This window comes from Ascaphus truei, chromosome 7 (genome assembly GCF_040206685.1).
Source record: "Ascaphus truei isolate aAscTru1 chromosome 7, aAscTru1.hap1, whole genome shotgun sequence".
In the NCBI taxonomy this organism is placed as follows: Eukaryota; Metazoa; Chordata; class Amphibia; order Anura; family Ascaphidae; genus Ascaphus; species Ascaphus truei.
This window is the reverse complement of record NC_134489.1, coordinates 21,171,842-21,197,004: the sequence shown is the minus strand read 5'-3', so window position 1 is coordinate 21,197,004 and position 25,163 is coordinate 21,171,842. Positions and strand designations below refer to the sequence as shown.

Here is a 25,163-nt window from a genome sequence, read left to right as displayed (position 1 = left end):
GAATGCTGGGAGCGTAAGTTAATGAACACACGGGAGAAATCCAAGGCCAACCAATTTGATACAGACATGCTGCTTCTCTTCCATGGAAACTCGGCTACTGAGAGTCGGAAACTGCATGCTAAATGCATGGGTTTTACAAACCAATTAATAATCTCATTTGTATCCATTCTGCACATCTCCGGTATCCAGAATGACCTTGAACGGACAGATCTCTTGTGAGCCAAGTGCTTTAGAGGTCTGTTACAGCGTGATAAAAATTTTATAACCAAAATAAATAGGATAAGAAATAGAAATATATTTGCTCATAGCACCAATTGACTACAGAACACAATAAATAAATCATTATATTAGATCATTCTCACGATAGAAACAACCTTGCTGATCATTCTATTAAAATCCTATCTTTGCTGGTATTTTGCAACGCTGGTATTTTTCATGAAAGCTGCTTTTCCACCTTTGTATTTTGTCAAGTTATGTCAAGTTGTGTCCAACATGAACATACTCTAATACCAGCTAATAAACTGCAAAGGAGAAAGCTTTTGCTCCTGAGACCCAAACGTGTATTTTTTTGGGAGGATCTCAAAAACCGTTGACCCCGATGATCATTCTCGACACACTGACAACCTTTAGGATGGGGAAGAATATTCCTAGTAGGTGATTCAAATGATTAGGTAGACAGTGGGGGCGAATATTTTCGTATCGGGCAGTAACCCTCTGCAGATGTTGGCAACTTCAGTTTCATCCCAGAAGGAGTTTCTTGGAGGTTGAGTATGTAGAGTGATATTCCGCATCATTGTGTTACAAAGACACCTATTTCCTTATGTCCAATGATGCACAGATGTAGTTTGGCTTCCAAGGTGTCCAGTAGATAAGAGTCTTCTGCTTTGGCTTCCAGTTCCCGAATCGAGAGAATGTTGGACAGTGCAACTCGGAGGAGGTGACGGGTGTGATCCAGTCCCACATCCCAGAGGCATATCTGAAGGAGGATGTGGGCGGGGAGCTGGTGTACATGCTGCCGCCATTCAGTGCCGAGATATCAGATGCCTACCTATCTCTCCTCCATACTCTGGACTCCAGAATGAACGACCTTCATATCGGGTGCTATGGGATCTCTGATACCACCATAGAAGAGGTGCCGTTTATCTCTCTCTGTTCAAAAAACACTAGTGTGTCATGTAGTGTTTCTAGCACACAATTGGTTTAACGGTTCTGTATAGCCGCTGCTGTTCTGCCTAGCAGCAAGCTAGGGTAGTCTCTTTAGCAGGGAGATTACTGGTTAGGTGTCATGGGGAACTAGAGCAGTCTGGAGGAAGGACTAGGACACAGAGTAGGACTGCTATCTAGACAGCGAACTATGATCATTCTTTCCGTGACTGTTACCATGTATAATAGAGTTTGCATTGAGTTCACTTTCAAGCCAGCACCTCTCTCTGCTGCCTGCAACAGTCTGTTGCATAATCAAGACCTTAGAGGCCACAGTGTACTTGCAAAGCAGTGGTTTGCAAGAATCTCCAGCAGAAAGCAAGTTAAGGCTTAGGGCAATAGTTTGCCTACTATAAATGGCTGAGTAAGCAGTAACATAAATTGTGTCCAGTACAGTTGCACTCAGCAGACATAGAAATGTTCACAAAGAAATCCACGAACCCAGTGCTCCTCCCAAATTGGCTTGCAATTTATTAGTAAAATTGTATATTTTGATCTTAAGTCTAATAAAAAAAGTGTTATTTTGACTGCAGCATTATAGTAATGGTACTTTAAGGTTATGCAGAACTGACCATGTATGCAGCTGTGTTGAGTGCAAATATACATCAATTATTCAGAATCCGCCAACGGATCGCTGAATCCGCGGATCGGATTCTACAGATCCGTCCATGGGTTGCAATGGCGGTTTTTGATGAATCCGCACGAATTGAAACCGCCCAAATCCGTTTGCGAATTTTACCTCACAAAATGGATTTTGGGGGCAACATCAGCGAAAATTAGGGAAACAGATTTGGGTGGGTTCGCCCAATGTATGGAGTCATACAAAGCAACAGTTACGTTGTCACCCCAATGCAGGAAATAAGGGAAACCAACAAAGACACTTGTGGAGGAAGTTACCTTAGCAGTTGGTGCATTTTAAAGTAACAATTGGTTCCATTCAGGTGTTTCTCAAACTGACTGATGGACTTGACAGTGAAGAACAGGATGGACAGACGTTGTCTAACGCACACATGGTGATGCCGATAACCACGAGGGACAGTTTGGCTGCCAATGAGGACACATCTTCCAGCAGTTACAGTTTCACAGCAAGAGATGGTAAGGTTGTAACTGTGGCTTGTTTAAGCGCGGTATTCCCACCCTTGGATCCGCATGCTCCAGCCAAGAATTGTCGTGACCCTCAGGCAGCACTGAGTACAATGGGAACAGCGGCTCAGGTCCAGCAAAGCCTAACTTCAGAGCTTGTTTCCCTCCCGAGTTGGACTCGAGCGTAAGTGTAAAATTTGCCAACTCCTATTAGGGAGCTCGGACTCATGTTAACTTCGCCCTTTCAGTTAGGCTCCCGGAATTAACTGTGATTGTACTGCAAGCAATTAACATTAACGTCTTGGTTAAAACGTGGAGATCTAAAAGCTACGTATGTATAAATGCAAAATTGGTGCAATTATGGGGCAAAACAAAATGCACCAGCTATATCAAAAAAAAAAAATCCCATTAAGGAAGGGAATATATATATATATATCCGGCAAAGTATCCAGCTGCTCCTCCTTCTTTTACCGTGCACCCCAAAACTGGAACAACCTACCGGAGACTCTCACAGCCGCCACCAGTCTAAGTTCGTTCAAATCTAAGGCTGTCTCACATTTTAATCTGGTCTGTAACTGTTACATAAGCCTATAATATATATTATCTCTAACTGTGCATGCAATGTCTTGTATTTAATGTATACCCTGTTCACTTATGTAACTATGTATTGTAACCATGTATTATTTGTCATCTTAACTCTATGCCCAGGACATACTTGAAAACGAGAGGTAACTCTCAATGTATTACTTCCTGGTAAAACATTTTATAAATAAATAATATACACTTATTTGCCCCAGAATTGTATCACTTTCTCCTTTTATACGTACACTTTCAAAAATGTCAGTGCAAGCTCGTTGTGAAAGCGACGGAATTGAGGGGTGCGGGGAAAGCTAGTTTAGTTTTGAAAGATATTGAATTTGTATCATTTTGTTTTTGTCTTGTACAGAAGAGGCCCTGACAAAAACAGGAAAAGCAGGTTGTGTCACGCTTCTGTTCAAGAAAGTGATGGCCATTTTCATTAAGAGATTCCACAACTCCAAGCGGAACTGGAAGGGCCTCATTTCTCAGATCCTACTGCCCGTTCTTTTCGTGATTGCTTCGATGGGGCTGGGAACACTCTCGTCAAGCAAAGAGACGTACCCAGAGCTTCTGCTATCACCCAGCCTATACGGTGGCTCAACACAAGCAGTGGTGTTTGGGTAAGTAATATAGCAAATCAAAATACCACTTGTGGATACATTTGCATGTCTCAGAAGGGTCTGCAACCCTATCTTTCCCCATTATCGCTTGGCAAACAGTACTTCCACTGCAGCCAGGGATTCTGGGTAATGACATGCAAATGAGCACTGACCGTGAGTCATATGTAACTGGTGCATGCTCATTATTAGCCGTGTTTCACACCATGTGTAATGTAACCTCATGCATTATATGGCTAAACTTAGCCTGTATAGAGTGATTGATCTATTGAGTAATGAGAAGTGGGAATAAGTGATAGCCAACTCCAGCCATTGAAAGGGAGTCGCCTACAGTAGGTATAATTATATTGCTATTATAAAGTGTCATGACCTCTAAACATCGCAGAATATTACAGGGTAACACAATATATCCCTGTAAACTTGTAGCCAATCTGCATAATCTAAGACAGAGGTGTTCAACACCAGACCTCAAGCCCCTCCCCCACCCCCCGCCCCTACAGGTCAGGCTGTCAGGATATCCCAGCTTCAGCACAGGTGGCTCCAATCAACCTGTGCTGAAGCAGACTGGTGTAGCCACCTGCGTTGAAGCAGGGATATCCTGAAAACCTGACCTGTTTGGGGGGGCTTGAGGACTGGAGTTGAGCACCCCTGATCTAAGAGATACAGCGAGATAAAAGGCTTTGACCAAGAAACCTGGCACTGGGCGTCAAATTGGGATCATCACTTGATGAGCCATTGTTTTGACCACAATATTTGTCAGGTGCACAATTATTGTACGCCATGCAGTCTTTAATGTAAGGACGAAGTGTTTCAGCGCAAACTTATTTAAAGTGCTATGTGATTAGACAAGAAATATTGTGAATAGTGGGTGAAATATAATACAAATGATAAATACAACCTGTATTAATTTTGAGGCGTTGCTCCAAAAGACCTTTCCAGGGTCAAAAAAACCACAGCTGGGGACCAAACAGGAGCACCGCTCACGCGAGATATGCGATGGAAAAATCACACAAAATAGTACAGCACAGTGTCAAAAACGTGAGCAGGGGAACGAGTAGGCCAGCCTCAAATACACTCCATGTTCCATGATGTTTTCAATGTTAAAGATTAGCAATGGGTATCCAGATGTTAGTATAAGCAAGAATCCGGTAATAGCTCCAGGATGTATTGGGTATGAAAGAGATAAAATGCCAACATAGCGTAATTTGGCTCCAGTAGTATGTGTCCAAACATCTTCTCCAAGCACTGATCCCCTGAGGAAGCCGGACACCGGTGAAACGCGTAGGCTGTGTTGCGTTTCGATCTGTGAAGCCATTGGAGATTCTGTCCAGCTTGAAGTTTGTGTCCCCTGCTTACTGGAAAATCAACCCATCCAACTCATGCCACATGGAGGTCAAGAAGGAGAAGTGTTTGGACACAGTGCTGGAACCAAATTACGCTGTGTTGACATTTTATCTCTTTCATACATAATACTGTAACTTCACATACTGTATGAGTGCTATGCATCAATGTTTGCCATGGTCGCAAAACTGGAGCAACACAAAATGCATCAAAATTATCAGGATAAAAAAAAAAATCATATTGATTTCAGGAGGATTTCCCTTTTTTTCCCAACCACACTGTTACAAGGACAACGCAACGACACATGTGTGATCGGAACTGGCTTGTTTATTCAGCCACAAAAACATAGAACACAAAATAATAGAGCTTTTCTTCAGCATAGATAAACCAACGGAAAAAAGGGATTTGCCCTTTTCCCAGCAAGGGTGGTTCAAGTCCAGGATAAAAACACAGAGCAAGGATAAGTGTCTCAACGAAACAGACCTGACCTTGAGTCAAGCTGCTTTTCCTCCAGAGTTCCAGTGTGTCTCCCTGGTTCAGGCAGACCCAGGCACCAGTCAGAGCTCTGGGTTCCTAAAGCCCCTCAGCAGAGCAGCTGGGACCTGGTTAATTAAGGCACGGCCATAGAAGGACAAGCCGCGCTGAGCCGTGCGGACGCTCCGCGCTGAGCCCCTGCATCCTCAATGAGGATGTCTTTAGAGGGGGCTCACGCGAGCATCCGCAGGCGTGCTGAGGAGTTGGATTTTTCAGCCGACAGCCAAGCTGTTTTTCAGCGTGCTGTCGGCTGAAAACATCCAATCAGCGCGAAGCAGCGTCAACGTCACGGTGCAGTGACGTTGACGTCGGTGCGTCGCGGGCGATTGGCCCAGCGACGTCACTGCCCCACCTCCCTCAGCCTCCCCCCGCCTCCCGTTCGCGCCCGCTGGCATGAAATCTGGCATGTGCATGAAATCGCACAGGATTCAGCAGGCGAGCCTCAGCGTCAGCGCGGCTCCGAACTGCTCCCCCCTCTATGGACGCAGCCTAACCCATCTTTCCCAAGCTGGAATTAACCAGGTCATTTCGGTACTGCAGCCTGTACATAGATCTGCGTGGCATAGGGCTGGGATATTGAATTCACCCTGTCACAGACACCTTAAATAAGTTATGGCAGGTGAAAAAGTGACAAAAACTCTCCATCGTGTAGCATACAGCAAATGAAAATATCACTTGTGAGCACATTCACATGTCTGATTGGTCTGCAACCCTGCCTTTCCCCATTATCCCCTAGCATACAGAGATTCCATTGCAGCAAGGGATTCTGGGAAATGCCATGCAAAGGAGCACACATTTTTTCATGAATCCTGCGATGTCTTTGCACCCAGTGTGCCTTGATACATAACAACACACAGCTAGATACCTGTTTTTTCCATAACTATCTCTTTTCTCCAGCACTATTTAGTTGTTTGTTTGGGTGGGGGGGGGGGGGGAGTCATTTTCTTGAATTGTAAGCAAGTACTTTTTTTTACTTCTTAAGGAACTCGAACACAAGTTCTGATAAACTGGTGTCTGCGCTGTCTTTATTCCCGGGCATAGACAACATGTGTTTGAACAAAGACTCGTAAGTATTAAGTCTGTGTTTTTTTCCCCAAATAATAAAGCTGTCTTGGTCTTTCACTATACTGTGTGGTATTAAGATGGATATGGTGATAACTCTTCCCACACTGATAGATTATGAAATGCAGTGTTCTGTGATATTATATGTGTGCTGTTTTCATTCCAGGCAATGCCTAAACAAGTTGGGTTTATGGACCTCCAGTGGAAACCAATCAATTCCATATGGTACCTGCACATGTGCAAAAGGCAGTCTGGTATGTATAGTAAAAACGGTGTCCTAAAAATCCTTCTGTATGTACAGTATATAGGGGTGGCCAACTCCAATCCTCGAGCTACCAACAGGCCAGGCTTTCAGGATATCACTGCATGAGCACAGGTGGCTCAGAGGCTCAGTTGAAGACTGAGCCTCTGATTGAGCCACCTGTGCTGAAGTAGAGAATGATTGAACCACCTGTGCTGAAGCAGGGTGTGATTGAGCCACCTGTGCTGAGGCAGGGTCTGATTGAGTCACCTGTGGTGAAGCAGGAACTGATTGAGTCACCTATGCTGAAGCAGGGCCTGATGTAGCCATCTGTGCTGAAACTGGAATATCCTGAAAACCTGACCTGTTGGTTGCCCTTGAGGACTGGAGTTGGCCGCTCCTGCAGTAGATACTCTGCATTACTTTCACAATGAAGCTGGTGAGCTGCAGTTAAAAGCTAACCAGCAGGTCTCTGTAGGGAGCGTTGGTGGAACTGTGAGTGTTACTCACTCTCAAATGTGATCTTTAATTTTGAACAAATTGTGGTGATGGACCGCAGCATTTAATCAAAGGTCACCTTTTCCTACAGTGAAAAGCATGCAACAATATTCTATTTTTCATTTCCCCCCACCCCCCGAAAATTAGTTAGGGGAGGAGCTATAGGGAGTGGTTATAGGAGCAGTTAGGGGAGGAGCTATAGGGAGAGGTTATAGGAGCAGTTAGGGGAGGAGTTATAGGGAGAGGTTATAGGAGCAGGTACGGGAGCAGTTAGGGGAGGAGTTATAGGAGCAGTTAGGGGAGGAGTTATAGGGTGTGGTTATAGGAGCAGTTAGGGGAGGAGCTATAGGGAGTGGTTATAGGAGCAGTTAGGGGAGGATCTATAGGGTGTGGTTATAGGAGCAGTTAGGGGAGGAGTTATAAGGTGTGGTTATAGGAGCAGTTAGGGGAGGAGTTATAGGGAGTGGTTATAGGAGCAGGTACGGGAGCAGTTAGGGGAGGAGTTATAGGAGCAGTTAGGGGAGGAGTTATAGGGTGTGGTTATAGGAGCAGTTAGGGGAGGAGCTATAGGGAGTGGTTATAGGAGCAGTTAGGGGAGGAGCTATAGGGTGTGGTTATAGGAGCAGTTAGGGGAGGAGTTAGGTGCAGACATCTTACAATTTACACTGTTAAATTGCCCACCAAGTCCACCCTCTTTTGAAACTCTAGTTGGCAAAATCTGCCTCCCCTTTTCTAAGCCCATCTTGCTTGCTGGCATCTACCACCCCCCTAAAGCCCCTCTACAATCCTTGACTGATATCACCCAATTTCTTGGCTCCATTTCCTCTCTGAATGAGAAGAGTGAGCTGCTAGTTCTAGGGGATTTCAACTTCAATTGGCTTGACCCTAAAAACCACAAAATCCAGATACAACTCAAGTCACTTAACCTATCACAACTCATTTCCCAACCCACACGGATAAACCTGAAATCGCATAACCATTCCTTGCTAGACTGGATTCTCTCCTCAAACCCCAGCAGAATCCAATCCTCTGGCATCCTTCCTGATATTTTCAGTGACCATGCAATAGTGTACTGTGTAAGGAAAATTAAACCGCCCCATTCAAGCCCTAAAGTTCTCCTCACTAGAACATTTAAAAACTTTAACCCACAACAGTTTCTGGATGACCTTACCAACTGCCCATGGCACAGAATTGATTTAATTCCCGACCCCGATTCTGCACTCGACTATTTCCAATCCGAGTTCTTAAAACTCTGCGATACCCATGCTCCACTACGCAAAATAAGGGTACGGGGGGCCCACCTTCCATGGGTTACACCTGACCTTATAGCACTCTACCAGTTCAGGGATGCCTTGTGGAAAAGCTACAAAGTAACTGGCACTACCAAGGATCTCAATCACTACAGATGCATGCGGAACATGTGCACAAGGCAAACAAGGCATGCAAAAGCAAAATATTACTCTGACAATCTTCACCAAAATACATCAAACCCAGCTAACTTCTGGAAGGTTATCAACAATATATTCCAGCCTCCTAACCATCAACAACCAAGTAATATCACTAAGGGGAATATTACTCTGACAAACCCCACTGACATTGCAAATGCATTCAATGATTACTTTGTGGGGTGTGCCACTAACTTATTAGCGAAACGCAGCACAAACCCCAAACATGAATCTCATCCTGGGAGTATCCCTACAGTCCCACCCCCTCCCAACACTGCCCACAATTTTCAATTTAGCCCAGTATCTGAAGAGGAGATTACACAAGCGCTCCTCAAACTAAAACTAAGCAGCCAATGTGGACCCGACTTACTACAATCTAGGTTCCTACGACTTGGTGCCCCAGCCATTGCCAAACCAATTGCGTCCATAGTCAACTCTATCCTGTCTGCAGGCCATATCCCTAAGACCTGGAAAACTGCCAGAGTTGTCCCAATCTTCAAAAGTGGGGACAAAAACACTGTCTCAAACTACAGGCCAATCTCACTTCTCCCAATTCTATCCAAAGTAATGGAAAAATGTGTCCACTCCCAATTAAGCGATTTCTACACCAAGACAAATTTCCTTAGCCAATTCCAGTCTGGGTTTCGTCCCAAACACTCCACCGTAACTACCCTGCTAAAAGTTTGCAATGAAATCCAGTGTGGAATGGAACGGGGACAACTCACTGGTGCAGTATTCTTAGATTTTGCAAAGGCTTTTGACACAGTTGATCATGTTATCCTGCTTAACAAACTCCAGAGCTCTGGAATAGGGAAACATGCTTTAAACTGGTTTCAGTCCTACCTATCAGGAAGATCCCAACATGTGTCCATCTCAGGCTCTAACTCCAACCCCCTGGATATCACCTGTGGTGTCCCGCAAGGCTCTGTTCTGGGGCCCCTACTCTTCTCAGTGTTCATTAATGATCTTCCCACAGCTTGTAAGGAAGCCTCAATACACATGTATGCAGATGACACAATCCTATATGCACACAGCCATAGCCTCTCTGACCTTCAACACATACTTCAGTCTGACTTTTTGAGACTCGAAAACTGGATTTCCCAAAACAAACTGTTTTTAAACACTGACAAGACTGTAACAATGGTATTTGGGACCAAGACTAAATTTGTAAAGCTTCCAGTGACTGAGCTCCTGATTAGAACCAACGCTAACACCATTCTAACACCTGTCACTAGTTTTAAATACCTGGGCTTATGGTTTGACTCCCACTTAACATTCGGGATGCACATTGATACCCTGACAACCAAGACCTATGCCAAACTAGGGGTACTTTACAGGAACAAATCCTCCCTAAGTCTCCTGGTCAGAAAGCGTATTGCACAGCAGATGCTAATGCCAATTATTGACTATGGAGACATAGTATATGGCTCGGCTCCTCAAACCCACCTTAGCAAACTTGACACCCTCTACAATTCAATTTGTCGTTTTGTTCTCCAATGCAACTACAACACACATCACTGCGAAATGCTCAAAGAACTAGATTGGTCATCACTAGAGTCTAGGCGCAAAGTTCACCTTTCCTGTCTCACCCTCAAAATACTTTCTGGGCAAGCTACCCAGCTACCTGAACAAGCTCCTCACCCCTACCACATGCAGCACCTATCACCTGAGATCAGACTCCAAAAGACTATTCATGGTCCCAAGGCTCAACAAAGTATCCGGACGTTCCTCCTTCTCCTTCCGTGCACCCCAAAACTGGAACAACCACCAGTTTAAGTTCTTTCAAATCTAAAGCTGTCTCACATTTTAACCTGGTCTGTAACTGTTTCATACGCTCATAATATATATTTTCTTTAACTGTGCACGCAATGTCTTGTATATAATGTATACCTTGTTCATTTATGTAACTGTATTTGTAACCATGTATTATTTGTTTTACTCTGTGCCCAGGACATACTTGAAAACGAGAGGTAACTCTCAATGTATTACTTCCTGGGAAAATATTTTATAAATAATAAATAAATAAATAAGTTATAGGGTGTGGTTTTAGGAGCAGTTAGGGGAGGAGCTATCGGGAGAGGTTATAGGAGCAGGTACGGGAGCAGTTAGGGGAGGAGTTATAGGGTGTGGTTATAGGAGCAGTTAGGAGAGGAGTTATATGGTGTGGTTATTGGAGCAGTTAGGGGAGGAGTTATAGGGAGAGGTTATAGGAGCAGTTACGGGAGCAGTTAGGGGAGGAGTTATAGGAGCAGTTAGGGGAGGAGTTATAGGGAGAGGTTATAGGAGCAGGTATGGGAGGAGTTATAGGGTGTGGTTATTGGAGCAGTTAGGGAAGGAGTTATAGGGTGTGGTTATTGGAGCAGTTAGGGAGGAGTTATAGGGAGAGGTTATAGGAGCAGTTAAGGGAGGAGTTATAGGGAGAGGTTATAGGAGCAGTTAGGGCAGGAGTTATAGGGAGCAGTTATAGGAGCAGTTAGGGGAGGAGTTATAGGGTGTGGTTATAGGAGCAGTTAGGGGAGGAGTTATATAGAGCAGTTAGAGATGGAGTTACAAGGAGGAATTATAGGTTTATTTGCCTAAGAGATCACCGTCGGGCGGAAGACACCAACAAAACAAGTTTAATTGCTGAGCTTGCACAAACTGACAGAACAATGTATTGCACAGCAGCAGAGCAAATCTTGCTACATAACACAGCCCCAGTGACTAACGCGCTTTTTCCTCCTGTTCATACGGATTCTGTTCTCCCGCTATCAAACCTACCACAATAGCAACAAGATTTATTGCACTTTGTTTTGCCGCAGTGAGTGCACCTTTATGTGAAGCCTGCATGTTTGAAACGGGGGGGAAAAAAATAAAAATGAAAAGGAATTCATGTTTGCAATGCTATTTCTATAAATGAAACCCATTACTGCTCTATGTCAAGGCTGAAGCGCACAAAGCGTGTGCAATTTTTGTGTAGTGTTTCCCCAGCTTGTTTTTTGTCCTGTAAATAGAGCAATTAGTGGCTTTTAGACGGATCAAGCTTTTATTCTGTTTGCAATGCCCATTTGCTGTACGGAGCTACAATGGGTATTACTGCAGAGGCAGACTCGCTTGTGACATAACGACAACAATTCTTCCAACACACAAGGTTTCTGTAAACCTGCCACCTTCCTTTTCGCCTTGGTGTTGTCTTGTACTGTAATTGCATGGTGCACACGCGGCAGAATTAGCATTTTCTCTTTATTGATCTGATTTCGAGCCGGCACACTACTTTCCAACCTAATCGTTTTCCATTTCAGATTAAATGCAGAACACAAACAGAATAAACATCTGGGAGATTCACAGATCCATGTCAGTAGTACCCACAGTGTTACAACTTGGGCAGCAGACGCTACAGCGTAGTGAAGCCTAATTCATAAGCTTGTTAATAAATTCCTTGCTTTCAGTTTATTATTAGTTAAATAAATATTTCAGTTCACAGATGGGTTGCTTGCCATACTTAGCAACTAGAATTGTAGTTATTGCAATCTTTGTAACCCGATGAGGTTCCTCAAACCCAGAGGTTCTTTTAAGGTATTTACAAGCAAACGCAATGTGGAACATCAGATATTTCCTATGTCCGGCAATAAGAGAAGTCAACGGTAAAACAAGAGCACGTTAGGAGCAAGATTGGCTGTGGCAATGTCATTGCGATTGAAGCAGGGGAATTGGGGTCAGTTCCCAGCGTCATCTCTTTGGGACTGTTGGGACAGTGGCTTCATCTCTCTGTGCTTCAGTAAAAAAAATCAGAAAATGGATTTGTTCTGGGAAAAACTCCCCATATAGCATTGCGTTATGATTTTCGAGGGTCTGTAACCATGCACATTTGACTGTAAAATATACTATAGTCAGAGAGGGACTTTTTAATTTAAAGGGCTTCTCAATAATAACATAAAAAAATTATATATATATATATATACTGTATATATCATACAATTTCTGGTTTCCTAAGAAAATATATGATTCCCTCATGTTGTACAGGTATGTGACGTGCCAGATGCCGCCACCCCACCACAACGCAGGACTTACTCAGGGCAGATGCTATACAAGCTCACTGGGCACAACATGGAGAACTATCTCCTGACGACCAGCATGCAATTCATACAACAGCGGTAAGAATGTTCTGTCTGCTCGTACTTTTCTTATAGTGAGAATCACTCAATTCACTTAATTCGCTCCCAGCGCTTGAAAATGAACATGGGCCTTCATTGAATCTGGCCGAAGATGCTTCTATTCGACCGAAAACACTATTCACAGATTGTAAGCTCTTTGGAGCAGGGACTCCTTTGTCCTAATGTTACTTTTATGTCTGAAGCATTCATTCCCACTATGTGTTATATTAATAGGTCACGTGTATTACTGCTGTGAGCTACGTACATGGATAGCGGTATACCAGTAAAGATATGCATATACAGCTGAACCCCGTTATAACGCGGTCCTTGGAGTCCACAGAATGAGACCGCGTTATAACCGGGATTGCGTTAAAATTTCACCGACAACTAGATTTCTATAACGCTATAACGGGGTTGAGGTGTGTGTGTGTGTGTGTGTGTGTGTGTGTGTGTGTGTGTGTGTGTGTGTGTGTGTGTGTGTGTGTGTGTGTGTGTGTGTGTGTGTGTGTGTGTGTGTGTGTGTGTGTGTTTTAACATTCCGAGCTATATATATATACTGTATGAGTGAAAAGAGAAAAAAGTAACCCGTATGGGAGCACTCAGGTATGCAATTGATATATTTCGTTTATTTATTTTGACACAGTGCAAAAAGGATGGATAAACAGTACATAACTAAAAACACTTAAAAAAGAGACTTGGACCCCTGTCACGGGTGCTAAACAACATATTTTCTTTGGCTTATGGTGGCGTGAATTTTGCATAAGTAGATGCGAGGTTTTTCTTTCCCACCCCTCCCCCCATTTTCCCCCGGTTTTTGAATATATATATATATATATGTAATTTTCTTCTCATAAGTATGGGTCATTTAGTTCAAAATTTTGGCCAAGACATATTAAGCCTCAAACCACCTCAAGTTATAAGTTATAGAGCCTTTCAGCATGTCCCTACACTACCAATGTTATATTGTGTCCAGTGGCGGGTTTCAAAATCCACCGCCCCTAGTCACTTACATACCCCGGGCGCCTCCTTGCCGTCTCGTTTCTGCCGCCCTCCTCCTCCTCCTTCCAATTCACAGCTTCAAATGACACTGCGGACATCAAAGTGACGTCACACGGCGTCTCGTTGCCATTGTAACGCGACTTCATGGTGTCATTTGACGCCGCAACATCACGTTGCCATGCCAACGAGACACCATGTGATGCCACGTTAGTGATGTCCGCGGCACCGTTTGACACTGTGAATCGAAAGATGGAGGAGGGCGGCAGAAAGGAGGCGGCTGGCATATGCAAGTCCCTTCCTATCAGGCCCGATAGGCAAATGTATATGGGGGATGCCATTTTTTGCCACCCCCACATTTTGCCGCCCGGGCCTAATGGGAAATCTGCCACTGATTGTGTCCTTTGTATTTTGTCCGCTGCATAGTGAAAGGAGGAAACGAAACCATGATATAGTCAATGGGCGGTAAGGGACCACGTTACTAAGCTGTGCTGGAAGGTTGCTTATGGAGTAACACCACTTAGTAAACATGGCTTTTAATGTCTCGTACACACTATGGGTGGGGGGGATGTTAAGGGGGTGTGGAGCTGATGCTCCGGCAGTTTCAGGGAGCGGCCCAGCAGGCTGGTACAGGACACTGAGTCCGTCCGGCTGCATTTCCCTCCACCTCCGGTTTCACAGGTACATAGGGCCTGCTTCCCCCCCCCCCCCTCACCCCCCGCCCCATCACTCAACAACCTGTGGGCCCAGGAGAGGGTGTTGATCTGAGCCCCGGGTTGTTGAGTGATTTCGGGGGAGGCTGTTGGCGAGCCACACACAGGGAAAACAGACAAAATATATGGGTTATATGGGATGGACAGAAATATTTGCTAGGTAAATAACGGGAGGAGTTTTGTCTTTATCAGAAAGCAATTAGTTCAACCGGATGTACCTTCATCTTATTTCTGTGTGCTTGTCTCCCAACTTACCATGCACAGTGTAAGCTCTTTCAAGTAGAGAATCATTTGTGCCTACAGTACGTCTATTTGTATGCATGTTGCGGGTGGCTGGGGAACAGAAGGTTACTTTTTGTAGCATTTCATTGACTCTGGGTTATTTGTATGCAGGTACGGAGGATGGAGCTTTGGGATGCCACTGAGTTCAGACCTCCTGAATGATATTGCAGATGTGCCTCTTAACAGGACAATAAGTAAGGTAATTACACTCACAGCCACGTCTGATGAAATATCCCTTTTATGCACCTATGCGAGATGTGCGGGGCAACAGCATTGCGACCTTCACTGATTACTACTCGTAGGCTTTATAAAAAAATTCTAGAGTGCAGAGAGAATGACCCAAGTATTTGTGCCCACAAATGAATAGCCTCTTATTGTGGTGGTAACAATACATAGTGAGGAGACTTTCTGCTTCCGTAAGGTTCATTCAGGAGCGCAATAAAGGGATTTCAAGAGGGACACAGGTTGCATACACAGAAAATCCAAAATAGCATATGTATGACGTTTCACCCCAAACTATATTAACCTTATAAAGTAACTTAAGGGTCGCCATTGTATAAGGGCAACGATGAGTAAACTGAAATACCCCATATAATATACAGTATGTAATTGCCCCATCTCTCACTTTCCTAAGCGCTTTCTTAACATAACTGTACCTAATCTCTGCCACGTCTTGTTCACTCTGTATCCTGCACCTGAAGCTCAAGGAGAATATCCATCTACAGTATACCTAAAAGAGCCCCTGGCTTTAGCCTTTAATGGGCTCTTGATGTTGCTCTTTCATCCATTCATTGAACTGGTTGGCAAAGCTGGTGTGTACAATTGTGTCCTTTTCTCACTACTTGTCCAGGTGTGGTATAATCCTGAAGGGTATCACAGCCTTCCAGCATTCATCAACAGCTTTAACAACATCCTCCTGAGATCCAAGCTACCGAACTCTGAGGCTTCACAATATGGTAAGAAATCCACACACTGTAGGGCTCGGGTGGGAAAAATTAATGTTCAAAACCTTTCATGGATCAAAGGATAGCAGAGACACAGTAACTCTGAGAGTATCCACACATGTTACACCGAACCCCTAGGCCAGGGGTGGCCAACTCCAGTCCTCAAGGGCCACCAACAGGCCAGGCCTAAGGGATATCCCTGCTTCAACACAGGTGGCTCAATCAGTGGCTCAGTTGTTCTGACTGAGCCACCAGTGCTGAAGCAGGGATAAAACCTGACCTGTTGGTGGACCCTTAAGGACTGGAGTTGGCCACCCGAGCCCTAAACCTATCCCATCATCGGCCAGTGTTTGCACTGCTAATAACAAGATTATGGATGCAAATGAGCACATCCAGTAGACTTTGCCTGCGGGAACACAACAGCCCTCTTTAATGTAAAATTGATGGTCGGAGAGGCTTTTTGAAATCGCATCAATGTATCAAGGTATTTTCATGGGTTGCATAAAAAGAAAGCCACAAGATGTTCACTCTGCCCGTGCGAGGTATATATTGTCGGTCGTACACGCAAAGTGTGCTTAGAAGACAGAATTAATATTTATTTATTTTTCTTCTCACCGAGTTAAGATTTAAATAAGCTTTTCATTGTCCCTCCGTAATGATGTCTCCTGCAATACTCGAGCGATCAGCATTCCACTTGAAAAGTAGACATTCAATTATGTGCAGTAATGCAGCCGCCTATTGAGCGATGGACAGCGGCCTATAAATATTTGATAAAAGTTTTGTAACTTAGCAACAATGCAAACAATAGCGTCTCTGGAATTGATTCTTGAAGGACTTGTGATTTCCTCAGTAAGAAAATAAAGCATTTTGATGATCTCTAGACGCTACTTATTTTCCATAAACACGTTGGGTTTAGCCTGCCATTTATCTTGCAGAGGGAGGCCATTATGCAGGTCCTGCGCTCAATCCTACTGACATTGCAGCTTAATTATAGCACCATCCATCATGATTATGGCTTTTAACTTCTACTGTAGATCGCCAGGGAGATTCCTAACTGCTTCGGCGCTCGTGCCACCGCGGCTAAAAATAACTCCTGCTTCCGTAGGAGACACTGTTAATCAAAGGCTAAAACTAGTAACAGGGGGAACCCAATGCAAGAATATTTTGGGGCCCAGAAGAGCAGCGCTGAGCCTCCAAAAATCCCTCATTCTCTGCAGCTCGTAGTTAGGGTTGCCAGGTGGCTTCTCCAAAAATACAGGACGCAATGGTGAACGGTGCAACGCGCTCGAGACACACACAGCCATCTCACCTCTAACTCTACTCCATGCTGCTTCCTCCTTTCCTTAGCCCTCCCCCCCCCCCTTTCCAGGCTCTTGACACCTCTTTGGCTGCATTACCTCAGCAGCAGCCAATCAGGATGGAGGAAGTTGCCCCGCCCCCTAGCAACAGTCCTGCTCTCGCCCTGCTCAGGGAAACCCCGCAGTCGCCAAGCCAGTCAGGCCACTATGTCCAGAGACATAATACCGGACACATACATGTCCAGTATTACCACTCTTTTTTTACTGGACAGAGTGTCCAAATACAGGACAGTCCGGTTCAATACTGGACACCTGGCAACCCTACTCACAGTGTCCCCTAAGGGTTACAGGTCCCCAGTGCCTTACGCCAATGTTAGTTCCAGCCCTGATGTAGACGGGTTGGGGCAGTATTTGCCCTGATTCCATGCGCACGGCCTATGCTGAGTATCAACCTGGTGATATCTGTACCTATCTTCTCCAGAATGAAATAGAAGAAGCTTGTTAGCTGTGTTTGTGTAGCAGTGATCTCTTATTGGCAGTTAAACCACACAAGGGAAGAGCCGATGCCGAGCCAATAAAGGAAACACACTGTAACACACCCCATGATAATACATTTTACATTATACATTTTTGAGACATCCCATTGTAATGTATGTATGCATAGCCTTATTAATATAGCGCCCACAGCTGTACTTAGCGCTTTACAAGAGAGACACTACAGTGCAGGGAATTCTAATACAATAAGTGCAACACATCAGATCAGACAAATGGAAAGGAAATCCCATCCCCCGGAGAGCTTACAATCTAAGCGGTATGATGGAAAACCTCAGGCCCGTAATATAGTGTGTGCGAACGCCTGTGCGAACGCCCGTGACGCACACTTTTTGTGTGTATGCTGTGAGCGACAGGGTTGGAATGTACTGTGTGTGTGTATGCTGTGAGCGACAGGGTTGGAATGTACTGCGTGTGTGTGTATGTGTGTATGTGTGTGTGTGTGTGTGTGTGTGTGTGTGTGTGTGTATGTGTGTGTTTGTGTATAGATTGTGTGAGTTAATAATTTATTAAATCATATTTTTAAAATAAAAAAAAACATGTTGAATAAATAAAAATTATTTTTATTGTGCAACTTTGACACAAACACACACACACATATACACACAGTACTGTGAAGCGCTATGTACATTAATGGCGCTATACAAATAAAGACATACAATACATACATTACAGCGCCGTTAGCGGCGCGAAAAGATTCTTTTCCCCATCATCTCCCCTGTCGGCCGGCTCCACGCTCACTGCGGTGCGCGCGGCCCCTATTATAGAAAGGCTGACTAACCACAGCCAATTATAAGTGCCGCGCACGCACGGCGCAGCAAGCGCGCCCTCTATATAACAGCCCTCACAGAGACAGCAAGTGAGGGAATAAGTGCAGTAGATAGCAGTCGTTGCGCAGGAGTGACTATCAATTCCCCCAATGACCAGCTGATGAATGTGGGGCTGTTGATGCAAATAATTTTTCCTATGTCAACGCTGGGAGAGTTCAAACATGACCGCAAAGCGAAACGCTTATCTGTGTGTCGTAGGGCTCTATTTACTGAAGTGACCCGGCTGCAAAACGTGGGCAAAATCAGTCCACGAAACAGCAGGGGAAGGGAATCCCATAGAAAGTAGTGGGACTTTTTACTTAGATAAATATGGTGCAATTCTGGGGTTGTCTCAGTTTTGTAGCCGGGCGACATTAATCAATACATCCCCGGGATTGTACATTTTGGGGGGGGGGGGACAATTCTCGTCCCTACTCCTGTGCTTGTATCTGTGCCAATAGGATCCCACTGGGGGAGGAAAAGACAGCAACTGGGCCGGAGAGAATTGAGATAAACTGCTCTGAAATACAATGTATCAAAAATCCCCCCCCCTGTCCCCCATAGAAGAGCTTTTGACACTTTGAAAAAGGGGGATTAAAATGGCCAGATAAAAATGTGTTGCAGCTTTAGAGATTTGAAAAGGAATGAAATCCTATTTTCAAGGTCGGACTTAGGCTCCCTTTAAAAAATAATAATAGTGAAGTCATATGAAAGGGGATTTTCACCCCGACGCTTTGCGGTTTTAAACATTTCGATGTGGAGTTTATCAAGACCCAAAGGTTTAGATTGAGTCTCCCAACAGCACAACTAGTGCAGAAAACAGCACCTGAATTATCCCAGAAAGAAAAAAAAAAAGCCAATGGTATTTTTATTTATTCATTTGGATTTTCAGACAAATATTTTGCCCCTTTGGAGATTTTGGTACTTAACCACCATACTCGGATGCGTGGAAAAAGCGCCACTTACACCAGTGTCATGTGTTGAGAGAGAGTACGCCCCGCTGCCAGCTCTCCCCCCCTGCCCACGCCCCCCCTCCCCCCACTCCTCTTACCTTGTCTCCGGCGTTTCTAACGTCATGTAACGTGATGTCATGTGACCCCGCGATGTCATTTGACCCGTCGCCCGAAGCCGCCGGAGATAAGGTAAGGGGACTTACAGAGACCTTCGCCGCTCCCCTGGCATTTCATTTAAATGCCTTCGGGAAGAGCCCGGGGGCCTCTGTAGGCGCCGCGCCCCCCCCCCCCCGTTCGCACACCCCTTCGACTGAGCCACTGATTGAGCTACCTGTGCTGAAGCTGGGTTATCCTTAAAACCTGACTTGTTGGGGGGGCTTGAACACCCCTGCAATAGAGAGCTCTTTAGAGACCGCTGTAAAGTTTAACCCCTCTGCTACTAGGGAGCTTGGAAGCTGAAGCGTTAAATGGGGTCTTGTAATCTCTATAGCTATGAGGGATGCAAAGATCTGTACAGACAAGAAGACAGAGAGGAGGGAGAAGGAGCGGCGCTTGCAGCAGGGGAGCCTGGTTCAATTCCCGGTGTCGGCTCCTTGTGACCTTGGGCAAGTCACTTTATCTCCCTGTGCCTCAGGCACCAAAAACATAGATTGTAAGCTCCACGGGGCAGGGACCTGTGCCTGCAAAATGTCTCTGTAAAGCGCCACATAAAACTAGCAGCGCTATACAAGAACATGCTGTTATTATTATATTATTATAGAATGCCTCACTCTTATTTCAGTTATTTTTTGCGAAATGTCATTTTTCCATTGCTGTATACACCCCGATTTGTACTGGAATATGGAATTATATCATTATAAATATAAATCATACTGCAGTTTGATGCCTTATAACTGCATAGTAGAAGTTATAATAATAATATAATATCTCCTTTTTCAGGTATTTCTGTGTCAAGTAAGCCCATCTCAGGATTCCTGAACACACCACAAACTTCGTAAGAACCTCGTATTTGAACTGTGAAATATAATGCTTTATTATGATGCGCTATTAATTAGATGAAGAACAAATCATCCCTTCAATGCCAAAGCGATCAGCAATAGATTGCAGGCCCCATCGAAATATTTGCAATCTGATTTTTTTTTTAAGTGGAATTTTCCTGTTTTTACCTCTTCCTTATCCTAGAACTCTCCCCTATTTGCTGCTATTCCAGGTAGATAAGCGAATTGAGTACAGATTTGAGCAAATCATAATATTATATCCGTGGTGTCACGTACGGCCCACCTAAGGGCACGACCTCTGCAGAGGTCCCTCAAATGGACAATATCTCCTGTACAGGACAAGGGTTAATACACAGCTCGCAAGCTGCCCCACTCTTCACCTTCGCCAAGGTCCCTCAAATGAGTTAATATCTCCCCTAAATCCATTCCAATATACCAACTGTCACGAACAGCGCACAAGTGGGCACGTGACTTGCATATGCAACCAGGGTGAATACGCACGGCCAGGTCACCATTTGTCACGTACGGACCACCTGAGAGCGCGTGACCTGCATACGTGACAAGGGTTAATAATCCCACTTCGGGCAAGACCACTGCCCTTATCTCGAGACTATATCAGTCCATGCAACCCACCTGGCACATTTAGTTGGCCATACAGGATGAGCTCCCCCAATAATCTCTCTTTGAAGACAAGCACGAACCCGGAAAAAGTCCTGACCTGTTCCAAACCCAACATATGATATTTTTAAAATAAAACTCCAATCACACTAACCCCTAAAGCACCAGATGCATTAAAATACACAATATCTCATGATATTATCATGACACGAGGCAAGTTTAATTTACATATATCTGATTGCTCCTTCCTTCTATTCTATATATATTAGTGTGCTTTAAAGGGGGCGGGGGGGGGGGAGAGTCATTGTAATAAATACACTACAAATACCTCCAGCACTTACAGGGTGCAGGGCTAAACTAATCGATCCAAACTGAGGAATGCTACCCAGTGTATTTGCCATATCTGTTCCTACTAGACCTTCAGTCTTTCCAACCCCCAGACATGCAAATGTTAGGAGAAGCGTTTAGATAAACTCTCCGGAGCATTGCAAATCAATTCGGAGCCAATTAGTAAACAGCAGAGGAATTGCTGTGTGAACTTCAGCAGTAACTGGAAATCACAGGCATAAACAGCAAAAGAAAGACTCCACTGGCATGTCTGTGGCTCAGCCTATCAGTGCGTGCAGACTATATATATATAGATTTCTGTCTTTTATGTACAGTAGCGGCGCGCTCTTCTGGGATTCCATATTTCGAGAAATTCTTCTTTGTGTTAGAGCCTTATAATATGTTTTTGGGTATTACGGTCACACTCATAATTTAAGAGCCGTGCTGCAGTAATCCAGAAGATGTATTTACCTGTCTGGTTTTCCAGGCAGTCTTATTTATCTCTTTAACAACTGTGTAGCGGTCTTTGTGTTTTGTCCATAAGTAATAGCTCAGAGACGGGAGAGCTCAGGGATCCTGGAGCTTCCACCTGCTTCGGACACGTTGAAACTCATTCTGCTTTCTCTGCAGGACTCCTAACTTGGTGAATACTTTGGTGGCTCTCTGTATCCTGGTGGGCTACTCCATCACCACCGCCAGCTTCGTCATTTACGTGGTGAAAGAGCATCACAACGGATCCAAGAGACTGCAGCATATCGCTGGCGTCGGGGAGACCTGCTACTGGGTGACAAATTTCTTCTATGACTTGGTAAATGCTTTTCCTGCCTTTCGTGCTGTTCAACCAACAATGACAGGGATTTATTTTCAAATTGTGTATGTTAACGCGTGTAGCAGAACACAAGTACAGCCAGAGCTCACCCTGGGCGCTTACAATTGTTTCATGGAATCAAGAGAACAAAAGGTTAATTCAATGGATCAAGATCCTCAACTGCTAGGTTACCCAAGTGCAAGTGACTTGTCCAATATCAAGGGTTGGCACTGAGTCAGTCTGCCAGTTAAGGTGCCAATGCCACACGAGTTCTCCAGGTTTCCACTTGGAACTGTCGCCTTTGGCTGTGCAAGGTCTCCAGTACAATACTTGCCTCGTCTCACTCTGTCTTAAAGAACAATGATGTTCAAGTAGGTTCCTTACCTACTCAGTTGATTCGGAACATTGTCATTGATTAACTCCTTCCCCATTCTCTCCTATTACTTTACTGTAACCACTCTCCATATCGCTCAATGCAAATGCGCACAAATGAATGCAGAGTACTTTGCTACACTGGTATTAAGAAAGACACATTCAAAAAAGACCTGTCTACATACATATTGCAACCCCCTGAAATCGCCCATGCACCGAAGCCAATGGCAGGTGGGTCAGAAATGTGGAATGCCAAATGGACCATTTAGCAGAAAACTGCTTAGTACAAGACGCTGCTGCTTTAGGCTCTTGGTTTAAGATGGTAAACCGAAGCTCTATTCAAAGCTAATTCACATGTCTTCAGTCATCCAACACAGTACATGATACACTAACTGCATTACTGGTCTCATATGCCTCATTAACCCTAATAGGTCCAGTCACAGCCGAGCTTCTTGTCTGACCTTGGATTTTTCAGTGACAGGACATATTACTAGACAATCATTTGTCATGTTTTCCTACACACTTTTTTTTTAAAATGAACTATACCGGCCAGATTGAGCTTCTATGGGATACTAAAAAAAAATAAGTTCACTTGTTTGTAAATGGAAAAATATAGGGGCTCATATATCTGTCTCCTGGCTGCAAATTCAGAACCAAACAAATACAGAAATGCAGCACCTGATTCATCCAATAAGAAAATCCCATTGGTTTTATTGGGAATTATTTTCCTTAATAAATCTGATTTTTAGCCTATTTTGAAGCAGAGAGTAAATCAGTACTTCAGTATTAGGTGACACCTTTTTTATTTGGGCTAACAATTGATATTATAAGACAAGCTTTCGAGAGTTCTCCCTCTTCCTCAGGTCGGCAATGCTATCCCTCAAAGTCTTAATTATACAAAGTTCCTTGGTCACACAGTCAATTCTGATTGGTTGAACGTCTCTGCTTCAACCAATAAGAGCAGCAGACAAAATTTGGGCTCTTTATAAAGTCCTCACTGTGAATAAAAACTGAAACTGTAACTTAAACCTGTCACACTTGTGCTCCTACACACAAGCGCAGGGAAAGGGAAGGGCCCGTTAGCGAGGTGGGGAGGCTGCAGGGGACACGAAGGGAGTGAGTTGCCGCGCAGCTAGGGATCGGTGCACGTAGTCACGTGACCGCGCCACGCGCAGGATAATGCGCGACGCGTCCGGAGGTGCGGTGCCTGGCTCAGAGACACGAGTGATCCAGCTGCATGTGCGCGCATGCTCTGACAGCAGAGCGGGAGTGCGCGCACTCTCAGGCACCAACGCGGGGGTTGTGGGAAGCCACAAGTGAGAAGCAGGGGAGATAGAGTCCAGAGCACAAGGTAACACCCACAAGGGAGTTGCTTCTTGGAGGACGTCCAGCCTGTTTAAAGGCATAGTGCCAGTAACAGCAATGTGCAGCGAAACTAAATATAACATAAGGGTTCTTAGTAAAAATCCATTGGCCAAGGAATTATAAGCCTGCTACCACGTCAAGGTGAACCCTACTAAGCAGGTCCTACACTACCCGACGGTAAACTAACCTCAGTAGTATATGAGTGACTGTCCCAGTCTTCCGGAATCCAAAGGAGAAGAGTAAAGGTCCCAAGGAGGTCCAGGCCGGAACAGCATGCAATGATAGTACTAGCAGGCACCAGGGCAGGCAGCAAATGACTAATATCCAAAAGAAAGTCAAAGAGAGGCTTACTTCCTGTCAGGAGGAAGAGAGCAGGATTTGCCAGGAAGCAAGATGGCGTTGTATGCTTCAGAATCCTTAAAGACACAGGATCTTGACTCGCAGCTAGAGGGCGGCGATCAGAAGTAAACAGGTACGGAAGGAACATGCCGCTGGGGGCGTGTTCCGTGCATCGTTACAAACCAAACCTGTTACTTAAATGGAATATGCAATGCGGATTCAGGTGCTATTAAATATCTCCAGCGTTGGAAGACACCATAGAACCCAATAGGCCTTCAGGTGTCTTCTGACATCAAAACGTGCTTTATGGAATAGCACCGCTTAGTAAATATGGGCCTCAATATATTAAATCATTTCATTCACACTGGTGAGACCCAAAAGGTCGAGACAGCTGTCTGTCAGTAGGGTTACTGGCTGTGCACTTTTTTAACCCAGGCTGTGCTGAAAAGCTGTGTAATGCGGCAGGCATAAGTTTATAGGGGTCCATGTTAAAATGGATAAGACGTAAAGAGCGACACACTGTGCTCATTTGCATGATATTACCCAGAATCCCTGGCTGCTAAGAGATAATGGGGAAAGACAGGGTTGCAGACCTGTCTAAGACATGCAAATGTGCCCACGCATTTTGAAATAGACAGATTTTTTTTATTGCACTAGATGGAATGATTTCTTGTAGCCCGAATTACCGTTGATCACTTTATTCTCTTACACAGATCATCTACATGATACCAGTGGCACTTTCCATAGCAATGATAGCAGCCTTTAAGCTGCCGGCTTTCTACGATAATGAAAACCTGGGGGCCGTGTCTCTGCTCTTTGTCCTCTTTGGGTGAGTAATTATGTCCGTATCCACCCCATGCCAATGACCCTGGTGTCGGATGCATGTAATTGTATGCAATAACAAAAGGTAATTTAAAGAAAAAAAATGGTACCCCTTTACTGCCAGAGAGGGCTCAAACAAAATGCAAGCTCTTGCTGTTTTAAATTGAGTCATCTATACATATAAAACAAATCAAGAATCCCTATTAAAAAAAATATATATATATTTTTTTT

The 25,163-nt window shown here is 44.5% G+C and overlaps 1 protein-coding gene across 1 annotated transcript in view; it reads left to right on the top strand.

Annotated features, from left to right (window-relative positions):
• Positions 1-25,163, top strand: part of ABCA12 (ATP binding cassette subfamily A member 12) — a 159,451-nt gene that overhangs the window by 107,106 nt on the left and 27,182 nt on the right. The window contains exons 37-47 of the mRNA XM_075607232.1: positions 896-1,132; positions 2,145-2,298; positions 3,233-3,485; positions 6,340-6,423; positions 6,586-6,673; positions 12,606-12,736; positions 14,839-14,926; positions 15,578-15,683; positions 20,223-20,277; positions 21,857-22,034; positions 24,824-24,939. Coding sequence (XP_075463347.1) covers positions 896-1,132; positions 2,145-2,298; positions 3,233-3,485; positions 6,340-6,423; positions 6,586-6,673; positions 12,606-12,736; positions 14,839-14,926; positions 15,578-15,683; positions 20,223-20,277; positions 21,857-22,034; positions 24,824-24,939 — 1,490 coding nt within the window. The remainder of the gene's footprint in view (positions 1-895; positions 1,133-2,144; positions 2,299-3,232; positions 3,486-6,339; positions 6,424-6,585; positions 6,674-12,605; positions 12,737-14,838; positions 14,927-15,577; positions 15,684-20,222; positions 20,278-21,856; positions 22,035-24,823; positions 24,940-25,163) is intronic.